We start from the raw sequence: 20,071 nt of genomic DNA, 5'->3' as shown, positions 1-20,071 counted from the left end.
CTGAACCTGAGATTGGAACCCAAATCCCACTCCCTCCCCCTACTTTTATTTTTATTTTTTCATCATGCCACATCTATTGCTGAGATCTTCTAGAAGCTTCTTCAAGGGACATCTTTTTTTTGGGGGGGGGTCCAGTCGTGGGGCCCGAACTCTGGGCCTGGGCGCTGTCCCTCAGCTCTTCAGCTCAAGGCTAGCACTCTACCTCTTGAGCCACAGTGCCACTTCCAGCTTTTTTCTTTTTGCTTATGTGGTGCTGAGGAATCGAACCCAGGGCCTCAGGCATGCAAGGCAAACGCTTTACCACTGAGCCACCTTCCCAGGCCCTCAAAGGACATCTTAGTTCTCCATATACCCCCTCCTCTCCCCCCCTCATTGTACCAAGGTTGGCTCCTTGCTAGAACACTGTTCCCAAGATTTTCTGGGTCAGAGGGCCAGCCCCTGCCCATCTCCTGGTACTCAAGAAGGTATGTGTGCGTGCGTGTGCCTGTGTGTGCCTGTGTGTGTTGTGTACATGCACACACCTGTACATGCTGTAGTTTAGACTAAGGGCTTCGTTTATATTTTGGTTGGTTGTGGGGCTTGAACTCTGGGCCTGGCCGCTGTCTGTGAGCTCTTCAGCTAGTGCTGAATCTCATGGCCTTTCCTGCCCAGGCTGGCTTTGAACCACGATCCTCAGATCTCAGCCCCCTGAGTAGCTGGGATGAGCCACCAGCCCCCGGCTAACTCAGGGCTTCTTGATGGCTAGGCAAGCAGGCAATGTTTGCTTTTGTTATGTTTTGGCTAACGTCTCCAGTTTTTGCCTGAGCCCAGCCTCAGATCAAGATCTTCCTGTCTGTGGCTCCTGGACAGCTGGATGGCAGGTGCACACTTCCTTGTTCATCGGTTGACATGGGTCTCAATAACTTTTTTCCTGGACTTCCTGCTATCCTGACAATGTCCAACTTCCAAGAAGCTGGGATTACAGGCATGTACCACAGCACTAGCCCCCCCCTTTTGTTTTTGGTGCCAGTACTGGGGTTTGAACTGAAGTTTGTTCAAGGTGAGCACTCTACCACTTTGAGCCACAACTCCACTTCTGGATGTTTGGGGGTGATTCATTGGAGATAAGAGTCTCACTGACTTTTTCCTGCCCAGGCTGACTTCAAACCACAATCATCAGATCTCAGCCTCCTGAGCAACTGGGATGACAGGCGTGAGCCACCGGTACAGGGCCATGGTGCTGTTTTTATAACTGAGAGCTGATGACCCAGGCAGGAAGCGGAATCCTCATTAACAATGAGATATAATAACAGCCCGTGTTTAATTGAAGACTTCAACGCGTGGCAGCCACTGCACGGTTAGCACTTGGAACCTCTTGACTCATTTCCTCTAAGCAAAATGCAGTGATAAGTCGGTGTTATCCTTTTCCTCCATTTGAGCAAGTGGAAAAACCAGGGAGCCCAGAAAAGTCAGGTAACCAGCCCAAGGTGACACAGCAACTAAGTTCCTCCAGGATGAAAAAGAAAGGAAGGAAAAAGGAATGTCCTTGTGAGTTCCCAGTGCTACTCACCACCTGGCCACAGTGAAGGTCCAGCAATAATGAAAGCCTTCCCTGGGGGGGGCCCTGGGCAGGAAGGCCTGGAAGTTGTGCTGAATGAATGAATGAGTGAATGAATGAATGCTTACTGCAGAATGGAGTTCCACAGGCCTGAGGGCGGGCTGCAGGGAGGCCCAGGGCTGGGCCCCAGGCGGGGCCGGGACCCCAGGCCGTGCAGGGACCCCCAGGCCCCGCCCCGCCCCCGGCCCCCTCGCGGGCGGCCCGGCCACGCCCCCTGCAGTTCCGCGAGCGCCCGGCAGGCGGCGCCGCCCCGCCCCCTCCCCGCGCAGGCGCAGTGCGGCGGGCGGAGGATCCGGGCCGCGCTTCCTCCCCGCCGGGCCTGCGAGTTTCCTCCCCGCCGAGCCCGGGGCGAGCGGCGCGGACGCCGGGGAGGTGCGGCCGCCGAGCCCCGCGCCGCCGAGCGGAGCCGAGCCGCCCTCCGCCCGGCCGATCGCCGCCGGGGCGGGGTCGCAGCGCGGCGCCGCCGTCGGGCCGTGCGCGCCCGCGGGGCGGGGACCTCGGGGACCCCCGGAGCCGGGGCCCCGCCAGGCCCGGCCCGCCGCCCGGGCTCGGATCGGAGCCCTCCGCGCCGCGCGCAGACATTGTTCCCGCCGCCCGCCCCGTGCCCGCGGCCGGGCCGGGCAGGCCGCGCCACGGGGCGCGTCCTCGGTGCTCCGCGCCCGGCGCTCGGCGCCCCCCCCCGGCCGCATGGGCCGCCCCGCAGGCCGCTGATGCCGCCCGGACCGCGGTGCCCCGACCGAGGTGAGCGCGGGGGGGGGGGGGCGGGGCGGGGGGGGTCCCCGCCGGGGAGGGAGGACCGGGCGTGGAGGCCGGCCTCCGCCCCCTCCCCGCCCCCACCCCGCCGCCGCCGCGGGTTCGAATTCTCCCGGGACTCCCGGCAGGACCCGGGCCCGGAGGGGGAGGGGCAGGGGGAGGGGGGGAGGAAGAGGGGGGGCACTGACCCCGAGTGTCCCCAGGAGCCCCCGGGGTCAGCACACAGACACACACACACACACACAGAGGCGTGCACACATGTACACACGCACACGCATGCACACGCAGCTGGACCCAGACACATGCAACCCGCCTGCAGACACACACACACACTTGCATGCACACATACGGATACACTCACTTGCACACACATACGGACATGCACAACACACGCACACCTGGTGTGGAGCTCGCTCGCCGTGGAGGACCCCCCGGAGTTCTGCCCTTTCCAGCCCCAGCATCCCTGCTGGCCCGGCCAGTCCCTTGTCCTGAGTCTGAACCTGTGCTCAGAGCGCCAGGCCCGAGCCAAGGGAACTCTGACCCCTGGGTGGGGACAGGGGGCAGGGCTGTGGGCTTGGGTGGAAGTGACCCTGGGCATTATTTAGAACTGCTTAGCGCCTGAGCAGTCCATTCTGCCCAGGCTTCTTAGCGTCCAAGACCAAGGGTTAGGTACGGAAGTGCCCAGCCACTGGATCAGTGGAGTTAAAGTAGGAGTTCCCTGCCCTGCCCAGGTTGTACACTGAGAAGCTGAAGGGTGGGTCTGGGGTGATTTCAATCCCAGCTCTGCACAGCTGGACAGCTCTGAGTCAAGGAGAACCAGGGACTAGCTCCCCCAGCCTGGCCCAGCAGGGAGCTTGTGGGGAGCACGTGGGCCCCCTGCACAGGGTTGGAGAGGAGGAAGAGGACTTCCGGCCTCACTCTGCATCGGGGAGTCTGCCTAGGGGAGGTTTGATGCTTGTGGCTGGGGATCCTGGGGAGGGAGGCTCCTGAGATCCTGACCGTGGCCCCCTCGACCACATGTTACCACAGCTGGCTCAGGAGCAAACCAGCCAAGTGCAGAGCACCAACGAGATGAGGACAGGCAAGGTAGGACCCTGGGTGTATTGGCAGCTTCCTCCAGCCTTGGCAGACAAGCACGGGCCTACATGCCTGTCATGGTTGGGTGCTTCTTTACCAGCTCTGAGCTTCCAGGGTGCAGTGCTGAGTCCCAGTGCTGAGTCTCAGGCCGCCATGCAAATGGAGGGTGTTTTTTATTTGGTGAACTGAGTGCTTTCCTCTCTCTCTCTCTCTCTCCCAGAAGTGGCTGTTCTTTCTGTCTCGTGTTGAGTCTGGGGTACGGGAAGCCCAGAATATGATTGTTGTCCCCGCATTGTCAGAGCCTCAAAAGGCTGAGCCCACAAATGTTGGAGAGGAAATAGAGTTCAGCCACCCCTGAATGGTACAGATAGAGGCAGAGGCCCAGAATGCACAGCGTGACCCAGGATATCTCCGCATGGGCAGATGGGTCAGGCCGTGCACCCACTGGGCTTCGTTTTTTTTTTTTTTCTTTTCGTGCTGGTACTAGAACTTGAACTCAGGGCTTGGGTGCTGTCCCTTCACTTTCTTCGCTCAAGGTTGGCACTCTACTGCTTGAACCACACCTCCACTCCCAGATTTTTTTGGGGGGGAGAGTAGTTAATTGGAGATAAAAGTCTCACAGACTTTTCTTGCCCTAGGTGGCTTTGAATGTCAATCCTCAGATCTCAGCCTCCTGAGTAGCTGGGATGACAGGTGTGAGTCACTGGTGTCTGGCCATTGGTTTTATCTTTTGAGGAGCAGAGGTGCTGAGTCACAGGAAGAAGACAGTGTAGAGAGAGCCATGCCCACCAGCAAGAAGGCCTGTCCCCTACAGAAATATGGATCTGAAAGCTATGGGGCCATGTTCTCTGGGGCTGGGCACTCACCTACCCTTTCCAAAGCCCTGAGTTTAATTCCCCATGCCACAAAAGGAAAGGAAAAGAGAAAATGTTGTTTCTTTAGTGCCGGTACAGGGGCTTGAACTCAGGCCCTTAAGCTGTTTTGTGTTTTGGTTTTGGTTTTGCATAAGGCTGATGCTCTATTACTGGAACCACAGCTCTCCTTCTGAGAAAATGTCACTCAGAAAAGTAATGCCAACCAGTCACAGTGGTATTCCCAGAATCCTGCCAGTCTAGAGACTAACAGGAGGATCTGGAAGTTTCCTCCCTCCCCCAGGCTCTATAGTAAAACCTATCTCCAAAAAAAAAAAAAAAAAGACAAGAAAAAGAAAGCCAGATAACTTAGAAGACAAAACTAAAGTAGCCCATCTGTCTCTCGGGCAGCTGGCACTTGGTTAGCGCTGCCTGCCTCTTCCCAATCACATCCTTTCTTGGTCACCGTGGCCACCGTAGTGCTGTGTGCTGGTGGTGTCATTCTGAGCGAATGCAGCCACACCTTCCTGGGGCATCAGGCATCTCTTCTTCCCCTGCTGCTCTTCCCAGGAGCCTCCACTACTTACTGAGCAAGCACATCCTTCCCATCTGTCGCTGTTGTGGGGGCTGTTACTACGAACCCCTAAAACAACCCGAAGCACGCAGGCAGTTTGGCATCCAGCCCTCCAGAGTACCATAGCACTGAGCTGGGGTGTGGGTAGGTGTGTGTGTGGTGTGGCGGGGGGAAGGACGGACTCTGAGCCCAAGGGTACCCCAAGCCACCCTCGGGTGGCTTCAAGGGACAGTGTGATCCAACCAAGAAGGAGCTGGAAAGTACCTGATGTTGGCTCACGCCTCTCATCCCAGCTACTCAGGAGGCTGAGTGCTGAGGATCCCTGTGACTTTGTATCTCCAATGAACCACCAGAAAACCGGAAGTGGAGCTGTAGCTCAAAGTGCTACAACATTCATCTTGAACATCAATAAGTAGCCAAGCAGAGCAAAAGGCCCTGAGTTCAAGTCCCACCACTGACACACACACAAAGAAAGTGCCAGGCTCTGACCCTCCCCACTCCTCCCCCAGGACCAGTGCTTGTACCACACGGGGTAGTCCTTGTCCCAACCCCTCCAAAACCTTCCCCTCCTGAAGCTCTGGGCTGCCCCTCTTCCTCTTCAAGGACTCCCTGCCCCTTCCTTCCTCCTTCTACCCTCTCTCTCCATCACCATGTGGGTGACTGGCAGGGGCCTTGGTGTCCAGGGCCTGATTCTACCCATTTTCCCTTTCAGAAGAGAGAGAGAGAGAGAGAGAGAGAGAGAGAGAGAGAGAGAGAGAGAGAGAGAGAGAGAGTGTTGCATGTGTCTTTGCAGTTCCTGGGGCTTTCACTGAGGGCCTGAGTGCTGAACCTGAGCTGGTGCTTCACCACTTGAGCCACAGCACCACTTCAGCCTTTTTATTCCCCCTGGTTAATTGGGCATAAGAGTCTCACAGACTTTCCAGTTCTGGCTTTGAAACTGTGATCCTCAGATCTCAGCCTCCTGAGTAGCTAGGATGACAGGCGTGAGCCACCGGCGCCTAGTTACTTTTTTGTTCTTTTGAGACGGGGTCTCTGTGTGTAGCCCGCGCTGGTGTCATAACTCAGCCTTCTGTAGGCTGGGATTCTAGGTGTAGGCTATACACACCAGGCTTGAGAAGCCCCTTCCAAGAGTGTCGCCACGCTGCCCCTCCCACTTCGGGAAAGCTGGCCCCGCCCCATTCGTCCCAGTGGGAATTGAAGTCTCAGGAGCCAGCCTCAAATTCCCATCCTTCCCTGTAGCCTAGGAAGGGAGAGAAGGCTGGAGGTGGAGAGGGGGTGGGAGGACTCTAGGGCCTCCCACCTGTGAGCTGGATGGAACCCAGATGGGTGGCAAGGCCCCCCGAGGAGTGGGGTGTGTTAGCATCCTCCTCCCGCAGGTCTAACCTGAGTGTCTGCTGCTGCGCCTCTCCCTGCTTCCCTCTCGCCTTCTCGCACACTTGAGTAACCGGGAGTGCCACCCCGAGGGCAGTGGGAAGGAGCCCGTCTCTGCCCGCCACTCCCTGTTTCTCCGAGAGGCCTGAGCCCCGGGTGACCCTGGATGAGTTGGGACTAACTAGGCACGGGGCTGTGTGACCTGAGACCCTAGCCGCCAGCCGCTGGTCTCTGTTGCTGCGGTCTGGGGAGATGGGCACTCATTACAGCCGCCCTCCTGCCCCGAAGCTCTGGCCAGGATGAGGTCACAGGGCGGGGCCATCCCCCAAGGTTCTGGCCCCATGGCCTGGCTGGGGCGAGCCCTTGGCTGGGGACAGGATGGGTGGAGGAGGAGGGGGGAGCACGGTTTCCCTCCTCCCCTGCTAGGCTCCTTCATCCAAGGACTGGAAATAGAATCCACTAAGTAACGATTAAAGTCAAATTCAGACCTAAAAATAAAGAAGCTCTGCGGGTCCCCTGCTGGCTGAGCCCCTGCCCCCCACTCCCCCCCCTCGTGATCGGGTGGGGGGCAGCTCTGGGAGTCCTCGGGGTGCCCACGGCATCCGTTCAGTACAGAACAGCACAGAAGGCCCCGAGGATCTCCCTTTGCATGGGGAAACTGAGGCCCAGAGCGTGGCGTGGCCCGCCCAGCCCCCTCTGCAGGCCCCCAGCACCCCCACCCACCCTTTCTCAGGCTCAGTTTCTCTTCCTGGTTCTGGGGCGCCGTGCTGAGGCCGCCGCTCAGCGCCGCCCACACCGGCCGCCCCGCCCTCCAACCGCAGCTTGCCTCCGCCTCCCCTCCCCTTCTGTGGTCTAGAACCAGCGGAGGAGGGCTGTGCCCGCCCCCCCCCCCCACGGCCCAGTGATCCCAGCGCTGAGTGCTGGGGAGGTCTGTGGTTCATCTGACCCTCTACAACCTGCCTGCTGCTCGCCAGCCTGGCTCTGGGCTCCACCCAGCCAGTCCACAGCCAGTATTCTGTGCATGCTGGGAGGGCAGGGGAGGGGCGGAGAGGGGAGGAGCGGGCTGGCCACTGGGCTGGCCAGGGTGGGATCAGACCATCATTGGTCTCAGGAGGGCCTATGAGTCCCTCTTCTCCATGAGATGCTCAGGTTTGCATGGGCTGGCAGAGTCTTAGAGGACTTCCTGGAAGAGGCGGAAGGACAGAAACCTTAAGGAAGAGGCCTAGTGGGGCAGAGACCCTTGTTTGAAGCTTCTGTGGTGAAACCCTGTAGGAGCTCTGTGTGTGTGTGTGTGTGTGTGTGTGTGTGCGTGCGTGCGTGCGCGCGCGCTAATCCTGGGGCTTGAACTTGGGGACCACAGTTATCCTGAGCTTTTTTTTTTTTTTTGCTCAGGTTTGGGGCTCTACCACTCTTCTGGCTTTTCTGGTAGTTTAGTGGAGCTAAGAGACCTCATAGACCGTTACGCCCAGGCTGGCCTTGAGCCATGATCCTCAGCTCTCAGCCTCCTGAGTAGCTGGGATGACAGGTGTGAGCTCTTAACATCTCTGTGCTGGCCCACCCGGAGAGTGGTGTGGGGGGGGGGGGAGGCAGAGCGGAGCCTAAGTCCTTCTTGTAGCCTTGAAAGCCAGGTGGTTCCAGGCCAGTCCCCCTAATTAGCCTCCTTCCTCCTATCCAGTAGCCATGACCGTATTTGGTGTTTCTGGAGGTTTTCCAGGCCCAAACCAGAGTCTGTTGGAATACGTCTGGCTTTTGAACTGCGATCCTCAGCTCTCAGCCTCAGTAGCTAGGATGACAGGCCCGAGCCCCAGGTGCCAGCCCTGGGCTGTTCTTCACCATTGGCCCTGTAGGGGGCAGCACTGGCCGCCTCCAGTAGCCCAGTCTGCGTCCTCTGTGTCGCCCTCAGCGCCTGACCTCTGTCTGGGGCTGGTGTGTCCTTCCATCCCACTTCTGAAATGAAACTTCTGTACGTCTGCCCCATGGGCCTCAGTCTCCCTTCCGGTCACAGGGCTGGGTGACTTACAGGAGCGGTTAGAGGCTGTGTGCAAATGCATGCAAATGAGATGCAAATACAGTGGCCTGGGGCAGGGGACTCTGGGGAGGCCATGTCCCTGGGCCCTGTGGCCGGTGCCAGTGTGTGTCGGTAATTAGGCCCGTGAGCGGTAATTAGAAACCTTTCTGGGCCAGGAGCGGCTGCTGCAGCCGCAGTGCACCCCGGGGAGGGGGGGGGGCTCCCTGCCCAGCCCCCACCTCCCCAACCGCCAGACAGGATTTCCGGTCCCCTGCAGGGGGGGGGGCGGGCAGAGTGACAGGACAGGGAGTCGCTGTCATTCTGTCACTTCTGCTCATCACCCCCCTCCCGTCCCTTAGTGCGGCGTGGGGGTGGGGTAGGGCAGAATGCTGTGGAGCCCAAGCCTGGATCTTTCCGCTGTAAGCATCTCTAAGCACCCCGCTTGGGGGGCTGGGGTCAGCCCGGGTGCCTGGCCAGGGTGGCACGGTGCCCTAAGCCTGGCACCCTCTGCAGAGCCAGCATGGGGCGGGTATTTCTGCTGCCAAACCAGCCCAACTGCTGCAGCCTCGCCCTCCTCAGGTGTTGGGGCGGGGGGTTCCCGGATCTGAAACCCAATTCTGCCTCTGCACCATGGGAACGGCTTCCGTCTTCATGAACTCTGTTCCCATCTGGGGGAGTCGCAACCTGAGTCTCCTGAGTCTTCCCCGCCCCCCGTCCAGGGCCAGCCCTCCCCCACCCCCATCCCTACTCCCATAGGACCACTGTCTTCACTGCTTGCTTGCTTTCAGCTCTGGGGAGGGAAACTTGGGGTGTGGAGCCTGCTAAGCAGGTGCTGTACACACTAAACTACACCAGGCCGTGACCAAACAGACTGCAGTCAGGAGGGTAGGAGCCCGGCCTGCATTGGGTGTGGGGGTCCTCACCACCCCAGGCTGGACACAGAAAGAGTTGGGGAGTTCTTGGGACCCTCCTGCTGGCCTAGCATGGCCTGGCTCTGGACATGGGAATGCTCCCAGAGGCTGCCTCAAAGAATAAGGCAGCCAGATGCCCGTGCCTCACGCCTGGAATCCCAGCTTCTCAGGAAGCTGGGATCTGAGGAACAAGGTTTGAAGCCAAGCATCCTGGGTAAAAAAGTTAATCAGACTCTTTTTATCCTCAAAATAGCCCGCAAAAAGCAAGGGCTGAAGGTATAGCTCAAGTGATAGAGTGCCAGCTCAGTGAGCCCAGCACAAAGCCCTGAATTCAAACCCCGGTACCAAGCACAAAACAGGAACGAGAAGCAGCCAGGTGCCAGTGGCTCCTGCCTATAATCCCGGCTACTCAGGGGGCTTGAGATCTGAGGACAGAGGTGTGAAGCGAGCCTGGGCAGGAAAAGTCCGTGAGGCTCTTCTCTCCAATGAACCACCCAAAACGCTGGAAGCCGAGCTGTGGGACAACACACACCCAGGCCCTGAGTTCAAGGCCCAGGATCTGCACAAAACAAAACCAAAAGGATAAGAAAGCCAAGGGACAGCCCTGTTCCCTAATTGTCCCTCCCCCTGGGACCCAGCTTAGTCCCTGCAGGACCTGAGTCTCTGGGGGCCCGGCTTTTGCCCCCAGCCTCTGCCCCACTTCCCCTTTTAGGGGGTATTTTTAGCTGGGTGTAAACAGCTCCCATGCCACGCCCGCCAGTAAGTAAGCAGGGCAGTTTCGGCAAGGGGGGGAGGGCTGCTGGCCTTTGACCTTCCCTGCCCCCCCCCGCCCACAAGCCTGCCTTTGGGGGTTCCAGCTGCCTCCAGGGCCAGCCTCTGGACCCCCAGTCCCTCCTCAGCCCACCTCCCCGACCGCCTGGACTCCGAGAAAGGCCAGCCTGCCGCCACGGCCACTGACCTCAGCGCCTGGGCACCGTGCCCAGCCGTGCCCCGGACCCCAGCGCAAGGGCTGCTGGGAGCATGGTTAGGGCAGGAAGTCAGGGACTGTGGGTCCCGTGGGGATGGGTGACAGTTGATGTCCCTGGGGAGGAGGGGGTCGTGAAACCTAGCCCTGCCCCCTGTGGATGCATTGCAGCCTGCCTTCCCCGCCTCTTCTGGTTTCACTCATTCGTTCACTCATTCATTCGCTCACTCAGCAGCTGGCATTATGGGCCCGTGGGGGGGGGCTGGGCTGGACTTTAGATACCCCCACCCTCCGCCAGAGGCCAGGCCAGCGGGGTCCTGGGAGCACTTTGCTGAGCATACCCTGAGGCCGGGCAGCCGGGTGCACAGCTCGGGGACCAAGGAGGAAATGAGCCAAAACTGTGCCTGGTGTTCAGTTTTATTTTCAGGGGGAAGGTAATAAATAGAAGCATGTGGCTTTTAAAAAGGAATAAAAAAAAGTGGGGAGGGGCTGGGGCTGCTGAAGACTCTTTTCTCCAACTGACCAGCAAAAGCTGAAAGTGGAGCTGTGGCTCAAGTGGTAGAGCTCCAGCCTTGAGTTCGAGTCCTAGTACTGACACCACAAAGGGGTGGGAATAGGGTCAAAGAAGGACCAATTAGCAGATATGAGGTAAAAAATACATGCTCCTTGAACTCGATTCCTCTCTTCCTCAGCCGAGCACACTCTGCCAGCCTCTTGCTGTGTCTTTCCAGAGATAATCGGGCATACTGGTGGAATTGGGGTTGTGTTACATGTTGTATTGCTTGCTGAGGGCTGTCGCTCTACCACTTGAGCCACACCTCCACTTCTGGTTTTTGGTAGATTAGAGATAAAAGCCTCACAAACTTTCCTGCCTGAGCTGGCTTTGAACAGCGATCCTCAGATCTCAGCCTCCTGGGTAGCTGGGATGACAGGGGTGAGGCGCGGTGCCCTGGGCATCCTTCGTTGTTGCTTAAAGTGTTGATGTTTGGCGTTCTGGCCAGTTGTTTTGGACGCTGTTGTGTTTCCTGGTGGGAGAGGGGCGGAGCGGCTCCTGGGAGCCCTCCCCGCCTGAGCCACGCCCCCTGCTCTGGTTCTAATGGGGTCTTGACTGCCTTTTGCTTCAGGCCTCTCCAGCAGAATTATAGAATTATAGGCGTGTGTGTAAAGCCTCTGCTAACCTAGCTCCAGGTACCCCACCCCAGCTGTTCTTCAGTTTTTGGGCTTCTGTGATCCGCCTCTTAGGCCGTCGGTCATGGCTGGGACCATCGTCACACACTGTGGTGTCCGGTGGCCGGCTGCACTGTGGAGATGAGTTCGCCAGGCTAGCCTGGCTGGGTGATCCTCTGAGCTCAGCCTCCAGCAGAGCGACAGGTTCGTGCCCTGGCGCCCAGCTGTGGATTGGGAAGAGGACCCCCGCTGATCTCAGACTCTGAGTCCCATTCTCTGTTGCCCAAGTAGCTGGGATTCCAGGCATGAGTCACCATGCATGCCCAGGCCTTGGATTGATTCACTGATTGACTGACTGATTAACAAGATATCACTATATAGTCTAAGCTGGGCTGAAACTCATGATCTTCCTGCCTTGACCTCCCAAGTCCTGGGATCACAGGGGTCTCCGGCCCTGCTCCACCAGCAGCCATCTTCCAGTGACTTGGCTGGGGTTTTGCTGCTTTATTTACTGTGTGGTGGGAGTTCCCTGCAATCTGTTCAGGCCCTGTCTAAGCTGGGGGCTGGGCTGTTCTCTTTTGGGGGTGGGCGAGCAGGTATCTGGTGATAGGTGTGTCCGTCCCCCCTCGAATGGACCAGGAGTCTGTCCCCCATCTCTTGTTACTGAAAACAGTCCTGCAGGGACTTGAAAGAGCCCCAGCTACACCCACAGATCGCCGAGTGGGAATTACTGGGCTGGGGAGGGAAGGAATGACAAGGCGGGGCGGGGGGGGGGGGGGGGGCGGGGCTGGGCCAGAGAAAAGCAAGAGGTACCAAAAGCCAGCAGATGGTGACAGTCAGGGCCAGGGCCAGATCCCGGTGAAGGGCCCAGACTGGTGTATGGAGGCCAGCTCTCAGTATGTGTGTGTGTGTGTACATGTGTACGTGTGCGTGTGCATGGTGCATGCGTATGGGTATGTGTGCATGCAGGCACTAGTACTGGGGCTTGAACTCAGGGTTTCATGTTATTACTTCAAGCACACCTCCATTTCCCACATTTTGGTTGTTAAGAGTCAGGACTGGCTTTGAGTCTCGATCCTCAGCTCTCAGCCTCCCGACTAGCCGGGATTACAGGTGTGAGCCACCAGCAGCACTGGAAGAAGTGGACACTTGTGGTGTTGCTGGGCAGCGCAAGCAGAGGACTCAAGGTTCCCTGGAAAGCGGAACAGCTCAGTGGCTCAGACCTGTCATCCCGGCTACTCGGGACGCCAAGATCTCAGGATCACAGATCAAAGCCAGCCTGGGTGGCAAGGTCCATGAGGGTTTTTGGTTGTTGTTTTTGTTGTGTTGGTTTTTTGTTTTGTTTTGTTTTTTGGCTTGAACTCAGGGCCTGGGCACTATCCCTAAGCTTCTTTTGCTCAAGGCTAGCACTCTACCACTTGAGCCACAGCCCCACTTTGGGCTTGTTCTGTGTATGTGGTACTGAAGAATCCAACCCAGGATTCATGCATGCTGCACAAACACTCTACCACTAAACCACATTCCCAGCCCCAGACCATGGGACTATCTCCAGTTAACCACCAAAAAACCAGCAGTGGAACTGTGTTAGAGCACTAGCCTTGAATGAAGAAAGCTCAAGGACAGTCCCCAGGCCCTAACCTCAAGCCCCAGGGCACACACACACACACACACACACACACACACAGCCTCCTTGCCGTGTAGCCGGGGGTTTGGCCCCCAGGTCTCCGCCAGCAGCACGGGATAATAGTACCCTGTCCCCCATCGGTGTGATGCGCCAAGGACAGGGCCTGGCACCGAGTGCGTGCTCAGAAACCCGGCCTGTGATTATTTTCATTATTGCCATCACGGCGGTGGGAGGCGGCGGCGGCAGCTGCAGGCCGAGGAGTGTTTGCAAACTGACAGCTGGAAGGATGATTCACAGTAGGTCTGCCTCCGCGCCTCCCGAGGAGCTTCGAGTGTGGAAGGGGCCGGGGAGGCAGGGGGGGATGGAGAGCGGAGAGCGGGCAGAGCCCCCGGGCTGCAAGGGCGTGGAAGACGGGCCCCGCCAAACACAGAGGACCCCTCAACTCAAGCCCAGGCTGTGTGACCAAAGTGTTCAGGTCTATAAAAGTGGGGTAGAGGGCTGGGAAGGTGGCTCAGTGGTAGAGAGCTTGCCTTGCATGCATGAGGCCCTGGGTTCGATTCCTCCGCATGAGGCCCTGGGTTCGATTCCTCCGCACCACATAAGTGGTGCTGTGGCTCAAGTGGTAGAGCGCTAGCCTTGAGCTGAAGGGCTGAGGGACAGCGCCCAGGCCCAGAGTTCAGGCCCCACCACCAACCAAAACTAAAACAAAATCGGGGTAGAGCTAGGCACCAGTGGCTCACGCCTAAAATCCTAGCTACTCAGGAGACTGAGATCTGAAGGTCATGGTTCAAAGCCAGCCCAGGCAAGAAAGTCAGTGAGACTCTTATCTCCAGTGAACCACCAGAAAACTGGAAAGTGGCACTGTGGTTCAAGTGGTAGAGCGCTAGCCTTGAGCTGAAGAGCTGAGGGACAGTGCCAAGGCCAAGTTCAAGCCCCATGACCAACCAAAATAAAACGGGGGTGGGGGGGTGGGGAGGGGTAGTCCTGGTGGCTCACGCCTGTCATCGTAGCTACTCTGGAGGCTGAGATCTGAGGATTGCTATTTGAAGCCAGCCTTGGCAGGAAAGGCCATGACACTCTGGAGGTGTGGTTCAAGTGGTAGAGCACCACCCTTGAGTGGAAAAGCTCAAGGATGGTGCCTAGGCATTGAGTTCAAATCCCAGGACTGGCACACACACAAAAGGAGCGGGTAGGGAGAGCTCCGGAGCCCCGCCGTGGGCTGCTCGGTGGGCTGGCTTCTGGAATCACGCTCCTGGGCTGGTCCAGTACCAGGCAGCTCTAGAGTTGGGGTCTCCGTCTCCCCCACAGCCTGGCCTCAGGGCTCTCTCTGCCCCTGTCAGGACGGGTGGCGTGAGGCTCCAAAGCTTCAGTCGGTGACGCAGGGCTTTGAAGCCCAGGTCTGCCGGTCGGCTAGAAGTGTGTGTCAGAGGTGGTGGCCCTGGCCACGCTCCCAGCCGAGCCCCCCAGGCCACTCTGACTCAGAGTCCAGTCCTGGGCCGTTGCAGGGGCAGTGGGATCCACAGTGCGCATGTCCTGTGTACACAGTGTCCGCCAGGCTCAGCGCTCCTCCTCCCCCCCCACCCCCCGGGCTTGGCACTGCCCGCCGGGCGCTGGTCCTCCAGTCACCATACAGTATGGACCCTGGAAGGCCTCGGCCCTCCAGCTCGGCCCTGACCTGGGACGGGGTACACAACCCCGATCCCAAGGCCCCCCTGGACAGCACGGCCTGGTGTGTGGGAGCTCTCCCCTCACCCTTCCTTCTCCCCACAGCTCTGATGGTACCAAGTGGCCGGTGGGCCTTCCTCTGAGCCGGGGACCCCAGATCTCCTACGAGGATGTCAGCAATACAGGTACCACAGGGAGGGAGAACGGGGGGCCTGCTCCCCCTCTCCCAGACCTCTGGCCCAGCCCAGGTTTTCTTTTTCTATTTTTTGTTCTCTTGTGCCAGTCTGGGGGCTCGAACTCCCAGCCTGGATGCCATCCTTAAGCTTTTTACCCTCAAGGCCGGCGCTCTACCGCTTGAGCCACACCTCCACTTCTGGCTTTTTGCTGGTTCATTAGAGATAAGAATCGCAAACTTTCCTGCCTGGGCTTTGAACCTCGATCCCCAGTCTCAGCCTCCTGAGCAGCTGGGGTGACAGTTGTATGAATCCAGTGGGATTCCTGCACTCGGGGCTGGGAGGGCGGGTGGGTGGGTGGAGCCTTCTCAAAGGCCACGCCCACCCTCCTGCCCCCTGTCCCCCCGCAGGCCGTCTGGCCGTCTGGTACGGAGTGTATAGCGAAGTACAACTTCCACGGCACCGCGGAGCAGGACCTGCCTTTCTGCAAGGGAGATGTGCTCACCATCGTGGCCGTCACTAAGGTACAGGCATCGGGACTCGACCTCCCCACCCCACCCCAGATGCCCTGGGTGTGGCTCCCTGCAGGGGGGCCAGAGCCTGACAGTGACCCCGGCTGCCCGCTCCCCAGGACCCCAACTGGTACAAAGCCAAGAACAAAGTGGGCCGTGAGGGCATCATACCAGCCAACTACGTCCAGAAGCGGGAGGGCGTGAAGGCGGGCACCAAACTCAGCCTCATGCCGTAAGTACCCGGAAGAGGGCGGAGTCTCCCAGCACACGGGGAGAAAAGAGAAAGCGGTCTGCCTAGAAGAGCATCAGGAAAGCCAGGTTCAGAAGGAGCGCCTGGCCCGTAGGCGTGGGCTTTTCAGGGCCCGGGATGCGCAGGCTGCAGCTCAGAGCAGGCGCCGGGCAGCAGCCTCATGGAGCAAGGGGGCCCCATGGGAAGGACTGAACCGAGGGCCCCTGGGGAGGCTGGCGCAGGGCCGAGCCTTCCAGCCACGGTGGAACCCGGCCCTGCCCTGCTGCAGCTGGTTCCACGGCAAGATCACGCGAGAGCAGGCGGAGCGGCTTCTGTACCCGCCGGAGACAGGCCTGTTCCTGGTGCGGGAGAGCACCAACTACCCAGGGGACTACACGCTGTGCGTGAGCTGCGAGGGCAAGGTGGAGCACTACCGCATCATGTACCACGCCAGCAAGCTCAGCATCGACGAGGAGGTGTACTTCGAGAACCTCATGCAGCTGGTGGAGGTGAGTGGGGGCAGCCCAGTGGCCACACCCCTGCATCCCCAGAACTGGACCTCCCCCCCCCGCCCCCCTCCCTCCGGGACGCTGGCATCTGATCCTGGATTCCAGCTCTGGTCACCCCAGGCAGAGCACAGGCTTCATGCCAGGGCTAACCCCACAGGGAGCGTGGCCTTGTCCCTGGCCCCAAGTGGAATCTGAGCCAACTCCTCCCCAAACTCACCTCCAGTCACAGAACTTGAGTTACAGCCAGGCGCTGGCAGCTCACGCCTGTAATCCCAGCTACTCAGGAGGCTGAGATGTGAGATCACAGTTCCAAGCCAGCCTGGATAGAAAAGTCTGTGAGACTCCTATCTCTAATAAACTACTTAGAAAAAGCTGCCAGAGCAGGGCTGGAAAGGGGGCTTATGGTGGAGCGCTTGCCTTGCACGCATGAGGCCCTGGGTTCGATTCCTCAGCACCACATAAGCAGGAAAAGCTGGAAGTGGCGCTGTGGCTCAAGTGATAGAGCACAAGCCTTGAGCTGAAGAGCTGAGGGACAGCGCCCAGGCCCAGAGTTCAGGCCCCACGACCAACAAAAAAAGAAAAGAAAAACCAGAAACGATGCTGTGGCTAAAGTGATAGAGCACTAGCCTTGAGTAACAGACGCAAGGACAGCCCGCTGGTCCTGAGTTCAAGCCCCAGGACTGCCCCCCACCAAAAATAAATAAAATGAGTTGTGGCCTGGAGCTGATGGCTCATACCCATAATCCCAAATACTTGGGAGGCTGAGATCTGAGAACCATGGTTCGAAGCCAGCCTGGGCAGGAAGGTCTTATGAGACTTTCATCTCCAATGAACCACCAAAAAAAGCCAAAAGTGGAGCTGTGGGTCAGGGGGGAGCGTGCTAGCCCTGAGTTCAGGGTCTAGTACACACGTGCACACACGTGCACACACATGCACTTACCTGCCTCAGTGCCCAGGTCACCCCAGGCCCCTTTGCCCACGTGGGCGTGGCCAGCCCTGGCCAGGCCGCAGCTGACACCTACAACTCCCCTGCCTCCTTCCCTGGGCGGCGCGGCCTGTGGCCCAGGCATCAGCATCAGGCCCTTCCCGGAGGGTGCCATGGGAGGGGGGGGGGGCGGGCCGGGCCGCTCTCCCAGCTGAGCAGCTCTGGGCTGGGCGGCCCGGCCTCTGCCGCCCTCTGGTGGTGAGGCCTGTAAGGTGCATGGGAGTCGCGGGGGGCGGGGCCCTGATCTCCCTCCGCTCTGCCCCCAGCACTATACCACGGATGCCGACGGCCTCTGCACGCGCCTCATCAAGCCAAAGGTCATGGAGGGCACTGTGGCAGCTCAGGACGAGTTCTACCGCAGTGAGTGTTCATCACCCCAAACCTGCGGCTCCCTGCCTCCCAGGCCTCCCCCCCGCATCCCCCCGTCCCCCTCCCTGCCTGCCTGTCCCTGTCCCTCCTCCCTTGGCTGCTCACCTTCCCCCCCCCCCCCCCCCCCCGCAGGCGGCTGGGCCTTGAACATGAAGGAGCTCAAGCTGCTGCAGACCATCGGGAAGGGGGAGTTCGGAGGTGAGTGCGGGGCCAGGGGACCCCTGGGGCAGATGGGGCGGGCAGGGTCCAGAGAACACAGCCTGCTGTTCCTGCAGACGTGATGCTGGGCGACTACCGGGGGAACAAGGTCGCCGTCAAGTGCATCAAGAACGACGCCACTGCGCAGGCCTTCCTGGCTGAGGCTTCCGTCATGACGTGAGCTGGGGCCGGGCCGGGGGGGGACAGGCTGGGGGATGGGCCGGGGGCCGGGGGGTGGCCGGCCGGCTCTGACCCCCGTGCCCTGCCCCAGGCAACTTCGGCACAGCAATCTGGTGCAGCTCCTGGGCGTGATCGTGGAGGAGAAGGGCGGGCTCTACATCGTCACGGAGTACATGGCCAAGGTGGGCGCCCGTCCCCCTGTACCCCACTTCCCCACACAGCCCCCCCTCCCCCACTGCTGTCACCAGCCCTGCCTGCCTTACTGAATGACTGGACAAGTCAGCCCACCTCTCCGAGTCTGTTTCTCTGAATGTCACTGAGAGACTGAGCACGGGGGCCCTGGCGCCCCCGTGGGCTGGGGGGGGTGGCTGGAGGGGGGGGTCTGACGGGGCGGTCATGTGCCCTTCCCCAGGGGAGCCTCGTGGACTACCTGCGATCGCGGGGCCGCTCGGTGCTGGGCGGGGACTGTCTCCTCAAGTTCTCGCTGTGAGTCATGGGGCCTGGGGGGGCACTCCACAGGGTCACCCCAAAATCTGAGGGCCCCTGCAGCTAACCCCCCCCTTTCCCCCCAGAGACGTGTGCGAGGCCATGGAGTACCTGGAGGGTAACAACTTCGTGCACCGGGACCTGGCGGCCCGCAACGTGCTGGTGTCGGAGGACAACGTGGCCAAGGTCAGCGACTTTGGGCTCACCAAGGAGGCGTCCAGCACCCAGGACACCGGGAAGCTGCCCGTCAAGTGGACAGCCCCTGAGGCCCTCCGAGAGAAGGTGGGACCCTTCCCTGGAGCCCCCACAACCCTCCGATTCCCCTCCCTTCCCCCCCACCAGCGATCTGACACCCTTTCTCCCTCCACACGGCAGAAATTCTCCACCAAATCCGACGTGTGGAGCTTCGGGATCCTTCTCTGGGAAATCTATTCCTTCGGGCGAGTGCCTTACCCACGGATCGTGAGTCCTGGCGAGGGCTGGGGGGGGGTGGGAGGGGTGGCGGCCCCCTCCTGCGTCAAGGCCCTAACTCCTCTCCCCCCCACACCTGTGCCCAGCCCCTGAAGGACGTCATCCCTCGGGTGGAAAAGGGCTACAAGATGGACGCCCCCGACGGCTGCCCGGCCGCCGTCTACGACGTCATGAAGAACTGTTGGCATTTGGACGCGGCCGCCAGGCCCTCCTTCCTGCAGCTTCGAGAACAACTGGAGCACATCAAGACCCACGAGCTGCATCTGTGACTGACACCCGGGCCCACAGGCAGGGGCCGATCGGGGCCCCGGGACCCCACACTGGGCCTGGACGTGAGCTGAGCCCCTGGCGGGCTGGTCGGCCCCTTGCCCCGACCCGGTCTGTTCACTTGGCCCCCAGGGGCCCCCCTGCCTAGGTCTGGCACCTTTTCTCATGGACCCACTTCTATAGGGCTTGGGGTCAGGGGGGGCTGAGGAGCGGGAGGCAGCGCCCCCACTGCGGCCGGCCTCCTTCCTCGGGCCTCCTTCCTCTGGCCTCCGATCGCTCGCCTTCCATTGAGGTTTTAATTCCTTTTCCTTTTTTTGAGACTTTTTTTTTTTTTTTTGGTGTGTTCATTTTTTATTATTTTTTCAAGAGAAGGAGAAAGAAAGCACCCAGCCAAATGGGCGTTTTACAAGAAGTACGAATCTTATTTTTTTTTCTTTTCCTGCCCCTCCGGGGTCGGGGGGGGGGAGGGATGGGGGGACGGCCGATGGCCCCAGCCTCGTGTCCCCGCCCCGTGTCCCGTGTCGCCTCGGTCGCCCCGCGTTTGCGCTTCACCGTGTCGCAGCCTGCATGCGCCCGAGGCAGGCGTCTGTCCTGTGCTGTCGCCCCACCCGCCATCCCCCCCATCCCCCCCCGCCATCCCCCCCCCGCCATCCCCCCCCATCCCTGCCTTGTGAGATGGATCTCAATAAACCACTCCACGCGGCTCCAGCGCCCGCCTCGGTGCCCCGCCGAGCTCCGTTCCCCACGTGCCATCTTGTCCGTCCCTGTCTCTCGTGAGTGGGGCTGGGGCAGCATGGCCGCTTTGTGTCAGCTGCACGAGCGAGTGTCCTGTGTCTGACTGCCCACCCCTCTCCCCTCCAGCTGCCTTCTGGGCCTGGCACCAGGGTCCCTCAGGCCCTTGGGGGTGAGGGTGGGGAGCATCCGGGGCCCTCCCAATTCATAGGCTGCTGTCTGGAGTTGTGCCCGCCCCTCCTGCTGTCACTCAGGACCACGGCACAAGGCGGGATGCCACAGCCGCTGGGCTGGGGACAAGATTTGGGTCTCAGAAGATGGCCTGGGAAAGACAGGCGCTGGTGGCTCACGCCTGTCATCCCAGCTACTGAGGAGGCTGAGATCTGAGGATGGAGGTT

The 20,071-nt window shown here is 60.0% G+C and overlaps 1 protein-coding gene across 2 annotated transcripts; it reads left to right on the top strand.

Moving 5' to 3' along the window:
• Positions 1-2,102: 2,102 nt before the first annotated feature.
• On the top strand, positions 2,103-19,674 carry Csk (C-terminal Src kinase). Of its 2 annotated transcripts, none has more exons than XM_070042875.1 (13): positions 2,103-2,338; positions 14,668-14,747; positions 15,146-15,259; positions 15,367-15,479; positions 15,766-15,985; positions 17,237-17,330; positions 17,472-17,537; positions 17,615-17,714; positions 17,809-17,899; positions 18,130-18,203; positions 18,290-18,485; positions 18,579-18,665; positions 18,761-19,674. In XM_070042875.1, exons 2-13 carry the CDS (start codon positions 14,733-14,735, stop codon positions 18,941-18,943), a joined length of 1,353 nt encoding a protein of 450 aa, XP_069898976.1. In that variant the 5' UTR covers positions 2,103-2,338; positions 14,668-14,732; the 3' UTR covers positions 18,944-19,674. The 2 variants fall into 2 exon arrangements, with proteins under 2 accessions (XP_069898976.1, XP_069898977.1); XM_070042876.1 differs by lacking the exon at positions 2,103-2,338 and adding an exon at positions 3,344-3,436.
• The last annotated feature ends 397 nt before the right edge of the window (positions 19,675-20,071 follow it).

The sequence above is a fragment of the Dipodomys merriami genome, unplaced genomic scaffold (genome assembly GCF_024711535.1).
Source record: "Dipodomys merriami isolate MVZ:Mamm:240054 unplaced genomic scaffold, mDipMer1.0.p SCAF_33, whole genome shotgun sequence".
NCBI lineage: Eukaryota > Metazoa > Chordata > Mammalia > Rodentia > Heteromyidae > Dipodomys > Dipodomys merriami.
The sequence above is the reverse complement of the archived record's forward strand: the minus strand, read 5'-3'. Positions and strand labels throughout refer to the sequence as shown.